Source organism: Poecilia mexicana, unplaced genomic scaffold, assembly GCF_051168715.1.
Source record: "Poecilia mexicana isolate PSO_F unplaced genomic scaffold, ASM5116871v1 scaffold_2, whole genome shotgun sequence".
Classification (NCBI taxonomy): domain Eukaryota; kingdom Metazoa; phylum Chordata; class Actinopteri; order Cyprinodontiformes; family Poeciliidae; genus Poecilia; species Poecilia mexicana.
In genome coordinates, this window is record NW_028263371.1 from 6,964,527 (window position 1) to 6,977,270 (window position 12,744).

Consider the following 12,744-nt stretch of genomic DNA (forward strand, 5'->3'; position numbering starts at 1 on the left):
CAGCAAAGAGACTAACTGAGACAAAGCAAGGGTTTAAACTGGCAACCTACCAGCTACAGGATGAACAACTTCCTCCCCACCACCATAAAACTGCAGAAATACCCAAAGTTTGACCCTAAAAACAGAGTAAAACATTCAGAAGAATTAGGTCACCAGTCCGACATAGGCTAACAAAGAGACACACAAAGTATATAAAAAAAACATTCATTTATATCAGAGAGCTATTTAGAGTGGTCTGTACTCACACAGTAAGCACGCGTTAGTCTGTATGGTGTGATTTCTTTGCATTTAGAGTTCCACGAGAATCGAAAACTGTTTTTAACATCCTGGAAGGCATTAATCTCCTGATCCCATTATCTCTGAGTGTATAGACGTTCTCACGCTGCATCAGCCATAACTCACTATTGTTCTCCAGCCTGCTGAGATAATGGCTTCTGGGAATTTGCTTCATAAAACAATAATGTCTCGATCTGTTGAACCATTTTAATAGACTGATTTTTTTTTTCACACAATCAACAATTGTGCACATCATACATTTGTCTCGAAGTGTATTTTAGCACAGGTCTGACTTCAACCGAGCTACAATCTTAAAGTTGGACATGCATATGAAGTTGTTTTGTGACTTTTAGCGTGTTTCTTTCTGTGCTCTGTGTCAGAGAGTGGAAACTCGAGATTACCCTCGAACAGGACATTTACCAATAAATAAACACTTCTTCTCTATCCTGAATGCCTCTATGTATCGGCACGGTGGCAGATAAAGACTTAGTTAGAAAAACATGTAGCTGTTATGCAATGACGCTTCCTTTGGCAGCTTTATCTCATCAATATTACACGATGATTACTCTGTTACTCAAACCATACCCAAACCACAGTCAGGCTTTAGCTGTCCCCATAGCAACAAAAACAGACAGGAAATGTCACCAGAACAGAAATGCTGTTGTAATTTTCTTTTCTTTTGTCTTTTTTAGATTAATGCAAAAATACATGCATAACTGTTTCAAATAAACAGCTTAGGAAAGAGATATGCATTTTGTTTATGACTTGGCTAACGTTGTTTGATAAGAAACATAGTAAGCTTGTCTTAAGAAACATAACAAAAAAATGGAAATGTGTAAATATTGTGGAAATAGAAAAAAAATAAACTTGTTTTCTGTAATGTAAATAAATGACTTTTACCACGTAAAGTGCAGCTTTTAACCTGGATAATTCTAATGAAAAACAAATAAGTCTGTCACATACGTAGGCTTCTGGTTCAATTTCAGTCTTCTTCAGTTCATACTGATGTTGAGTTGAACTGAATTGGATTAATCTGGTACAGTAGATACAGCAGAGAAGTTACAAAAGGTCAACTGGGGAACAGTTGACCTTTTGTAAGTCATTAGTCAGGAGCAGAGTACTTCCAGACTAAAACAAAAGAAATTTGGTCTGATTTAACTTCAAACAGTGAAGAAAGCATGTGTGTCGTTTTTACTCAGTGTATGCAAACTTCTGGTTTTCTGGATTTTGATTCCACCACAGCAAGACCTTCTTTGGATTTTAGCCACAAAGTAATCTCCAACTGATCTTCTGTAATTTTTTTGTGTTTTTTTTAATAAGACATGTTTCACTTTTGTGAAGTCAGTGCTTGAGTGCATGACATGGATAACCACTATTATTAGCAAATGTAATCCACAGAAAGAAGCCATCAAGTTTACAATGATTTAATGCACTATATTTATATTTAAATTTTGCTCTTTTAAAAATATAGTATTTTGTTTTCATTCTCTATTCTGTTTGTATATGTTTCATATTCTATCATTGTGTGAATTTACTTGCGTTGTCATTTTGCTGCTCTTGCAACGAAATTTCCCCAATTCTATTCTATTCTATTCTATTCTATTCTATTCTATTCTATTCTATTCTATTCTAAATTAGATATTATGTAATCACTGAGTTAAGTTTACATACAAGAGGGTTTTGTAGGTGATGTACAAGTCATTCTTTCACATAACCGTCTGTAAATAATCAGTTATTGCCTTTTTGCTTTTCATAAAATGTTTAAAATCTTAGAAGGCACTCTACTGTGCGTTGCTCTTCGGGTCGACTGAAGGTTTTGGCCTCCAAAACCTTCGAAGGAAACAAAAGGAGAGATTTTAGAGCGTGTTCATGTCGGTTGATTATCATCACTCTTTATTGGTGCAGGCAGATTTGGGGGTCTTTGATGGATTAAAAAACTAATCTGTCTGATTGGGGATTGTGTTTTAATTAAGCCCCATGCTGGGAGAACTTACTGTACCCCATCCACACTGGAGAAAAGAACATTTCTTAATGAACCATGCTGCATTCCAGTTTTATCTCGTTTCAGCTGTCAGTTCCACATAGATCCCAACGTACAGAATAGTTTAAGATATCACACTTCCTTGTTTTATTTGGGTAAAGTAAAACTGTTGAAGTAGGCGCTCTAAAACAATGTTCCACGTGAATAAGAATAGCAGTTATTGTTGTTTTAATATAACATTGCTTCAGTACATTGTTTTAAAGAAATTGCCACATTTGACCATGCACACAAATAAAATAAAATATCAGAAAGATGTCTAAAATAATCGATTCAACTGGAACAATGTACTGACGTCAATGAGAAACACTAAAGTTTTTATTTTTGCTTTGAATTTAGTGACATTAATTCATATTAACTGAAGATATCACAATTAAAATGACAGTTTGGATATTTTTAATGTATTAATTGTGACTGGGTAAAAATCTGAGTTCAAGGCTAAATATTTAAAGCATTTTTCTTGCAAATTTAGAGCACAGTAATAACTTTTGCTTTAAAATGGTAGTGAAGATCACCTCCACTGGTAACTTGCAGTTCTGGTCATCAATTCAGTTAGTTGCAGCTAGTTATATCTACTATGCACATTCAAAGTCTGAAAATTTGCCCTTTTGTTTCCTTTTCATACATATTTATCTCAATTTCAAGATGGAGTGCATCTATGAAAATAAATGTTGCCACAGCTCTTTGGTTGCTTTTGGCTCTGGATTCTGACTTATGTGAATTCTTACATATTAATAAGCTCTGATCTAAGCCATTCCTTTTGGAGCTCTGGATGTATGTTTAAGGTTATTTCCTGCTAGAATGTGAACATTTGCCTGAGTTTTATGTTTTTCGTCCAGGTTTCCCATGTATTTAACTCTTCTGGCCCATCTGTTTTCTGATCAGACCACTTCTAAAGGCAGTTAATACAAATTTGTGTTTAGGATCATTATAGTTACAACGAGTACAAATGAACACCAAACTTTACTGAATCTTTTTGAAGTTTTGCATTGAGCTCTACTTTGTGTACTCCCAATAAAATCCTGTAAGATACATTGAAGTTTGTGGTTGTAATGTGACAAAAAGTGAAATAGTTCTGGGGGTGTGACTATTTTTTGCAAGGCACTGTATGTCCCTTGCAGTTTTTTTTTTTGCTGACATCATCCTCCCCTATGCAACCTTAACTCATCCTAATTTGGTCTAAGTACCTATGAGCCATTCTGACCAAAGCACACGCTGTTAAGGATCCAAACACTGATATCTGAGGACATTAAGTGTTGACAGCCGCTTCTGTACAGAGTATTTGTCGGACAATTGAGAGGTTCAGTTAAACAGTATAGTAAGTACTTGTCATTGTTTAACCTGTTGTCTCTGCACGATTTGGGACAGACTCAGTGATTAAGTAACAGAACAGTGGAGGACAGAGTGGATTTTAGAGACGACAGAGTTCAAAACAAGATGGATGAGTTACTGGGTTAAACTGTTTTCTGTTTAAAAATGCAGTAGATGAAACAGAATTAAAGGTTTTCATCAGTCAGGCTCTGATGACTTGACAAATTGATCGCAGCTGTTGCACTGATTACATTTTTTGCTGAATGATGGCATGGGCTGTAAATGACAGTAGAATATGCTATTAAACACTGTTTAATAGTATATTAAAGAGTGTTTCTGGATATTTATGTCCTGTAAATATCAGGACAGAAATGATTACATTTTGTAATCTTTTGCGGAACAAGATGTGAACGGTAGCTTTTTTAAAAATCCACCAAAATCCACACATAAATCCACCAAAAAGTAGAAAATGCAGTTTAACAACTTAGAGTTCAGACCTCTATCCATCAAGATTTTACTTCTCTTGACTGGAACCTGTTGCACAGAGGATTCTGCACAATAATCATGCAAACAAATTAGGACACCTAAGAGTAACTTTAATCTTAATATGTTCATTCAGTTAATAGATAGTCACATTTTAGCTTAAGTATGATTGTTTTTCTGATTACAACATTCAAAACAGGAATAAACTGGTAAAAAAATAAAATAAAATAAAATAAAATAAAATAAAAAAGGAATCCACCCCATAATAAAGAAATACACAGCACATAAAGGAGCTGTAAGCTATTACTTTATTATAGAATAAATAAAGTACTGGAGATAATTTTTAATAACTTCTCTATAAAAAAAAATCCATCCATCATTTAAGCCGGCTTATCTTTACAGGGTCACAAAGGGGTCATTGGGCACTGGGTGAGAGGCGGGGGGCATCAGACAGGTCATCAGTCTTCACAGAAACTGTCAAATATAATGTACATTTCAAAACAATTAAATGATGGTGTTCTCATATTCATAAGTCATCTCTTCCAATTTCTCCTGTTTTGCAGAAAATAACGTTTCAAAGAATGTATATCTTTTTACACGTGATGGGCTATATCTGAATGTGCCATTCTGAGAATACTGGAAGTATGATTGATGAAAAACAAGAAGTTAACAAAAAAAATTGTCAGGACCCTATCCTGTTTGCGATTCATTGCGAAATAGATTGCACCCATATACAGAAAAACAACTAGATGCTCTGCTATTAATTTTGGGAACAAAAAAGAGGAAAAGAGTGTCAACTTTAGACATTCAGTTGCTAATATTGTGAAACCTGTGGCAATATTGACAAAAGTGAATTATGGGTTCAAAGTTTCAATACAATAATAACGGAGCAAACCACTACGCTACATAATCAGTTCATATACTGTTAACCAGTTGTAAACCAAGCATTGATATTCTTCATCCAACAAACAAATATATAAAAACGTAATGAAATATTCATTTGCGTTATTTACATAACGTAATTACAAGGAGCAATTGAATATGTGCTCTCCTTTAATTGAAAACCAGTGCGATAAAAAATGAGGCTGGCCCTTTAAGAGATGTTTTGCTGCCGCACGTGCTTGCCTTATAAGGGAGCAGCAACAAACTGTGACCGTTAGTTACCTTTGCTGCGCTCCGCATCGAGCTGCGCTATAAAAGCCTGCCTGGGGAGAAAAAACAGTTTTCCTAGACACTGACAAAAGAACAAGGAGGACCGCGGCGTCAGAGGGACGCAGTTGTTAACCTCGTTTTTCACTTCTGTTTGAGAAAAGGACTTTCAATTGATGAGAGGCAGAAGAGCGAGTAAACACATTAAGATTAAGGTTGGTGACTTCACGTGCACTTCTGTGAGTTTTACGCAAAGATTTGGAATTTCTTTGTTAAGACGAAAATGCCGTACCACATATTTCATCGCTTTTTGTCTTGTTGTTAGCATGTTGTTAGGCTAACTGTGTAAATCTGGAACTGAGAAGAAGAAAAAACAGTTTTTTATGTTGTAAGGAAAATGTTGTACTTTAATTGAACTAATGCAATTATCTGCAACTTTTCTTCATTTTTACGTCTGTAGCTTAAACCAAGGGTGCAGTTTACTTAAAATTAAGCCGTTTTGCTAATGATAAATGTCACGTTTTTCTTTTTCTTGTACCCTCTAATTTTCTATTTCGACAGCGTCTGAGTCGGACTCGACTCTAGACGGGAGTCTGTTAGAAAGTATAAGCAAATGGCATCCGGTGAGGGATTACAAAAATAAAAGAGCTGCTGTTGCAAAGTCTTAATTTATTGCTAAATAACAACCTCATAAATGACCATAACTTGAAAAACAATTTTTGTTGCTGCTTTGTCTATTTGCATATTTAGAACAACACGGTCTAATAAGAGACAGACAGGAATAAAACGCTCATAGGACATAGTTTATGTCAGGTTTAGCTTTATTTTGTAGGTTCATTCGCCTTTTTTGTCGCTTTAGTTTGTCTGACTTGACGAAGCTGTTGGTCAGCGCCGCTAAACTGGATGACCGACAGTAACCCCAGTTCAACAGAACAATGAGATGAAGCACAAAAGTCAGTCTGGAAGGCGATTGTTTTTTTATAATCTCATATCCTATTAAATACACCTACCGAAAACATTTCGACAAAAACGTTTGGCTCATGTCTGCTTTAATTTATCTTACATTTAAGTAATTTCCATTCGACAAAAAAAAGTCATACAGTGAATGTCTCTTTGTGTTTTTTAAGAAACTTGTTTAATCCGTTCCACCCTCCAATATTTCGTTTGACATGCATGCATAATGCGATGCTGCCACGTCGTTGAAATATTGTGTTTTCAGATGTGCTACTTTGGAGCCAAAAAGTCGTTTTACATACAACATCGATGACTATATCCCCTCTTTTTTATATACAAGAAAAAGAAATAACTATGTTGATCAGTTATCATTTTGAGGCGCTTTATGAGAGCTAAAAAGACAATGGCGTTGAAGAAAGGGGAAAAAAACATTCTGTCTTAATGTGATGTAACACGTGAGCGAGGAAAGATGGTAAACAAGTATAAATGTGATTTTTGACATGTTTTATGCCACTAGAGGCGCCCTCGCTCTGCACCAGTCACTGAGCTAAAGAACCCCCATTTTTTTCTCTGCATACGACGTGTAGATTTCGACCCAGTATTTGTCTCGTTCAAATGCGTAATGGAGTCGAAAACAATTCGTCGCTGCATCAAATAAAAATGAGTCTCATGCCACAGTGGAAATTAGTAGAATGATGGCAATACATTCATCTTTGTTCTAAGGGTTTTAGTTTAAAACGGATCGGCTCATACATTGAGAAAAACAACCAAATATCCGCATTTTATCAAGACACGACGAGGGATTGTTAAATAAAAAAGACACGGTGCCTGATATGGCTTGCTTTGTTATTCATGTCAAATGACGCAGTAGGCTAAAACATGACCAGATTACTAATTTATAGAGATCTGTGGAGCAGTTTTGCTGTGATTAATATAATTTTGACTTGCTTACTTAGTAGTAGTTGCCACCAAATCAAGTGACTCATTGGGGGGTGAAACAGATGTACCCAAGCAACAGATAATGTGGCTGGATCGCTGTGTTTGTTCATGGATCCCAAAGTTCCTGTTAGTTTTTATTATGAAATGTTAAGTATTTCAGTGGATTTTGTTATACCTTGCACATTTTGTGCAAAGCAGGAACTGATTTTAGGACAAATATAGATGGACATTGTTGCATTGTTGATCTATTAGTCTTTTTTGTAGGTTGGGGGAATTTTCACATCTGTTTCCCTTCAACATATTTGTATCCAAAGTAATAAATTGAGAATGATTGAGTGCTAAAAGCAATCCTTGCATATTTTCTTTCCCTCAGTGAGTATTCATCCAACCCTGATAGTGGTTAAAAAAACAAGACCAAAGTTGTTTGATTTGGTCAAATGCCTTTGACCAAAAGTTATTTGGTCAAAGTTATTTGCTTTAAGACTATTTTTTAAAAATTGTTTTAAAGTAATAGAATGTTAGATTTTACAGCAAATCAACTAATCAGTATGACACGTTATGTTTGAACATCATCGTCCTTGACTTCGCCGTGCTATGGTCCCACTGTCCACTGCAGCCAATCAGCTTTAATCTGTATAAAGGACATTATGCGTGGAAAACAGGATGGCCTCGATTCTTCCGCCAATGAAACGTGAAGTTTCACCACCTAACTCCAAAAAATTTGGAACGTACTGAATGAAATACAGTCTTGAGTTTGTACGGAGAGAGAATTTGGATTTGCTTTATAATTTTATAAAGATTGGATCAGTGAGATGCACCATTCCTCTGGTCTAGGTGAAAGGTCAACATAATGTCAGTGCCACATACAAAGAGTTCTTACTAGAAGAGTTCACGTTTCTAGATTGATGAATAAGATCAAAATACAAATAATTTTCAAAGAAATAAGATCACATTTCACTTTAAAAAATAAAGCTGTTAAATTATTAATTCTGTAAAGAATAAACAAGGAGAAAATAATGAGTTGAAGCCATTCATAAATTTTGAATTCACATCAAAAGGATTCTGAGGTGTTATCTGTCTACTGAAAACTTTTCATGGCTCATGAAAAGTTCTCCTCCCAACACTGGCTCCCCCATCCTCTCCCCACCCACTCATCCTCACAGATGAAGTGCTTGAACTTTGGACAGAAGAGTTTACATTAAGGGGAGCTGAATTTGCAAGAGTTGGCAGCTGTTTTCCAGTCGGTTGGCTGAATTTTGTTGAGCCTCGCTGGTATTTTGGCAGCTCTGCGTTTCAGGTCAGAGGAGTTTTGTTCCAACAGGTGAATGTTCTGGCGTTTTACTATAGTTTGCATCAAATGGCTTAATTTTAAGATTATTTGCTCTTCCAAGAAATGCTTGTCATCCACTTTGAGCCTTCCTCTTGCTGTTTTTTTTCCTCTTATTGTTGCGTGTCTTTGGTCATCTTCTATAGATGTAATCACTTTCTGTTCTGTTTTCAAATCCATTTTTCTGCGTGAGAGCATCCTGTTTTCTTTCACAAGAACACAGCTAAATTAAAGAGACTTAACATGCGTCTGTCATAGCTGCATAACTGTTTCTCCATGACAAGAAAAGTGTAAATTAATGGTTTTGATATCTGTTTTTGAGTCATCTCTGTGTTTTATGCTTGTTGTATTTGACCCTGTGTTTTTTTTTGTGTGTTTTCTCAGTGAGGAGCTGGAGTTGGCTCGTTGAGGTTAGGAAGACGGCAACATGGCGGTCTCCACTCAGCTGGGTCTACTGCTATGGAAGAACTTCACCTACAGACGACGACAAACCGTAAGTAGTCTGTTAATCACTGATTTGAAAGAATCATAAACTCAGCTGAATTATGAATGTTATGAATGTCTGTTATTTTTCTAAATCCTACTCTTTCTGTGAACTTGTACATTTTTGAGCACACATTTTTAAGTATGTCTACTTATGTAACCGAGCTAATATTTAGAGATGCAACAGGGGGCAATAAATGTGGAGCCAAATTTTGCTCTGATTTATCTGTGGACAGCCGAGTCAATATGAAATAAAAAAATATTCATTTCAATACATTAAACTAAAAACTCTCAGTTGACAGTTTTTAAACTGATGCATTTTTTTTTAAAGTTTCTTACGCTTATATTAATCTGGACTACCTTAAAACCTATATTGCATTGCTTTGTGCACTTGGAGCAAACAAAAAAACCCAATACAGTTAATAATTAAAATTATAGTAACACAATTAAGATGGAAAAAAATAGGAAATGCAAAATATATTGCATAATTTAGGGACATGCTTGATATTTCTTTTTTACATCTTAAACAAATCCTTAAGATGTAAAACCTGGATTGGGCAAATCAGACTTTAAGAAATTCCCAAAAATGCACGGGGAAAGAAAAGTCAATACATCTCTACTAATATGATTTTTATTTAAATAATTATACAAAATGTTGAATAATTTCCCAACACTGCTTGGACTCATTCACGTTTCCAGCTGGTTGACTTTAAATCCAACGTCTTTTCTTTTGTGCTTACTCACACGTATTGTTCTCATAAATGGGTAGAGAGGGAGTGATGTTATTGTCCTCTGAGACGTTTGGATGGAGAAGAGTTGCAGTGTGGAGACTGACTGAGTCAGAGATAGATGTGAGGATGACACAATCATCGGTTAGATCTATTTATCTGGCTACTATCATGTGCCGGTTGATGCCCACACGCTCAAAGTTATGCAAATTAAATTCAGTCTGACAAGTTAACATAAGTGCTCCTTTATACAGAGGGGGGTGAGTTAGTCTGCATACAATTAGGTCACTTCTCAGCTCCTCGAAGTGGCAGCTGTGGCCGCGTGACTTCCTCAACAGTCTCCTCTGACAAAAGGGATACAGTGCATATTGTAGAGACAGCGACTCTGTTCTTCATCCGTCACACTGCATGTCTGACCCGCTGCTTAAAGTGGGCAGCTGAAGCTCAAAGGCCATATGGTGCGGACGGAAAATCCCATACAGATCTCCCCGTCTCTGTCTCGCTCTCTAGCAGCTTATGAAGCAATTTACTTTACGCAGATTCATGGTGAGATTCAATGTTTGTAAAGTAAAACAGTCAAATGTAGCTTTTCTTGAATCAAATACTGGAAATGAGGTAAAGGAATCTGCAACGACTGAAGAACAAATGAAAAGGATCAGTCAGGAGCTGATTAACTCATCATTTGTGATTTGTGTCTAGGAATGATTAACGCCTGCCCGTCATCCTTTGTCCCTTAGATCCAGCTGCTGATTGAAATCATTTGGCCCTTGTTCATCTTCTTCATCCTGATATCAGTCCGGATGTATTATCCTCCCTATGAACAACATGAATGTAAGTAAAAAGAAAGTTTATATGGAAACATTTCTTGAAAACTTTATTCAGAAGCTGTAAACCTTTTGAGGGAAATGCAATGTTTTGCTACCCACACAAAAGTTAAATTTTAAGTCTTTGACTCATTGAAAATTTGAGGACCTAGTATAGAAACTTGTAGTAAACCGCAGGTAACCTTCAATGAATTAGATTAAACTTTATTCGCTACCAGTATTGTACTAACAAAACACATGTTGAAGAATGTCATTTTAAAACAATAAAGAGGATGCTGTATCACTGAATTGTTCTATTATGCTATTTTTAGGCAAAACATTTGATTCTCAGAAAGATCAACATGGTAGTCATCTGAGGTCCTTGTTATTGACGCACAAGCAGCTATCTGCTTTGTCAATATTTGTTTGCACTATGTGAATCTGTGACTAAACCATCAGCTGCAGGAAAAGTGCAGCCGCTTTCTCAACCTTCTGCCACGTAACAGTTCAGCGACAGAAAGCATCTAAAAGTTATTAAAATGTGTAACACATAGCATCTCAAAAAGGCTCCAACCTGCAAAATTAAACCGAGCCGACAAAGTGAAGAAGTGTCGAACCTCTTCGACTCCCTTTCTACTATTTTATGAATAGCTTTTTATTTGTACATTTGAAACAACTGCTACTGACAAAACAAAGAAACTAAACATTGAGGTTATTTGCGAGGAATACCATGTATCTCATTATTATTTGCAGTTTGCTTACGTTTGACCTATTCTGGAATTTAACTTATCATGAAAAATGTTTGCTTTTTTTTCCCCAGGCCACTTTCCTAACAAGGCCATGCCCTCAGCAGGTACCCTGCCCTGGGTACAAGGCATTATCTGTAATGCCAACAATCCCTGCTTTCGTAATCCGACCCCTGGAGAGACTCCAGGCATAGTTGGAAATTTTAATGACTCCATGTAAGTAAAGTGGCTAAGAAATGTTTTTCTTTATGCTGTTTAGTATTAACTCTATTAACATTTGTTCAGAACTGCAGAATTTGTTTGTTTTTACTATTTAGAAGACATCTTTGTGTCTTTTTGAAGCTTCTAAGAGCGTTGTGTAATTGTGTTTTTCCTCTTGCTGTCGTCACCAGAATTTCCCGTCTGTTTAACGATGCCAAGAAGATCCTTCTGTACACCCAGAATGATAAGAGCTACGAAGGCTACAGGGGAATGCTGGGAGCCCTCAGAAATCTTCAGAAGAACCCTGCGCGTAAGGACACGCCTTTAATTATCCGCTTGTTGTGTCTTCCAGTTGAGAAGTGCCCTACTTTCAGTCTCACTGGGGACTTTTTATCGTTTTCTCACCATTCATCAGCTGCAGCACCTGTGTACTAACTCAAACTTATTGGAGCCCAAGGTTATGAGTCCAATCTAGCATTCACTGTAGGTACAAATTAATTGCAATGAATAGTGTCATATAAAAGATAAACTAAGTTTGCAGTTTAGCAGCCAGTGTTGCAAGTAATCACCGCCACACTCCATCAACATTGGTGGGCTGGTAGGGAGGGACGGTCTGCTCGTACGTGCTGTCTGTGGTACAGAACAGGAAATGTATGAAACTGTAGACTCTACCCTGGCAGACAAAATGTAATCAACGCATAGATTGGCTAGTTTGTTTTCACTACACTGTCCCTGCTTCCTGTCCCAGTTTAGTTACAGACAGTCTGCTGCAGATAACATAAACACTTTCTTCTAAGCCATTCAGGTCTTTACTGGAACAGTTAGGATTTATGATGAAAGTAAAATTAAATACATTAAACCTTTTTCGTCTCTGATTTAAATGGTTTTAGTTTTTGTTTTTTTTTATTAATTTAATCAACAACAATGAAAGGAAGAAAAACAGAACTGTGAGGATTTGGGTTTTTGTGTGTATTTTGGTGTTAATTGAGTCTCTCTGTATTCGTGTCTACCCCTTGATTTCCAGCTGTCCCTAGTTTCCCCTGATTATCCTCTGTGTGTTTAACCTCACTCGTGTCACCTGCAGCCTGTCGTGTGTCTAAGGTTCTGTATTCCCAGTGCTACCAGTGTCTCTGTGTTTCTTTGCCTCGTCGCTCACCTGTGCTGCCTGGATTTCTGTTCTCCTTCGTGTTTGGCATTAAAATGATCACTTCTCACAAATACCTGGGTCCACAACATCCTATCGTCACCATCTACAACTCCAATTCATGACGAGAACAATATGTAAAATGATCTTGTAGAAATAACA

The 12,744-nt window shown here is 36.5% G+C and overlaps 1 protein-coding gene across 2 annotated transcripts in view; it reads left to right on the forward strand.

Annotated features, from left to right (window-relative positions):
• The first annotated feature begins 5,297 nt into the window (after positions 1-5,297).
• LOC106904934 (phospholipid-transporting ATPase ABCA1-like) overlaps positions 5,298-12,744 on the forward strand; it is a 33,752-nt gene continuing 26,305 nt past the window's right edge. Inside the window, exons 1-5 of one of the 2 annotated variants that reach the window (XM_014969478.2) lie at positions 5,298-5,472; positions 8,862-8,970; positions 10,426-10,519; positions 11,312-11,453; positions 11,630-11,748. In XM_014969478.2, the coding sequence (XP_014824964.2) occupies positions 8,905-8,970; positions 10,426-10,519; positions 11,312-11,453; positions 11,630-11,748 (421 nt within the window). In that variant the 5' untranslated portion in view covers positions 5,298-5,472; positions 8,862-8,904. The remainder of the gene's footprint in view (positions 5,473-8,861; positions 8,971-10,425; positions 10,520-11,311; positions 11,454-11,629; positions 11,749-12,744) is intronic. The other variant, XM_014969475.2, reaches the window with a different exon arrangement.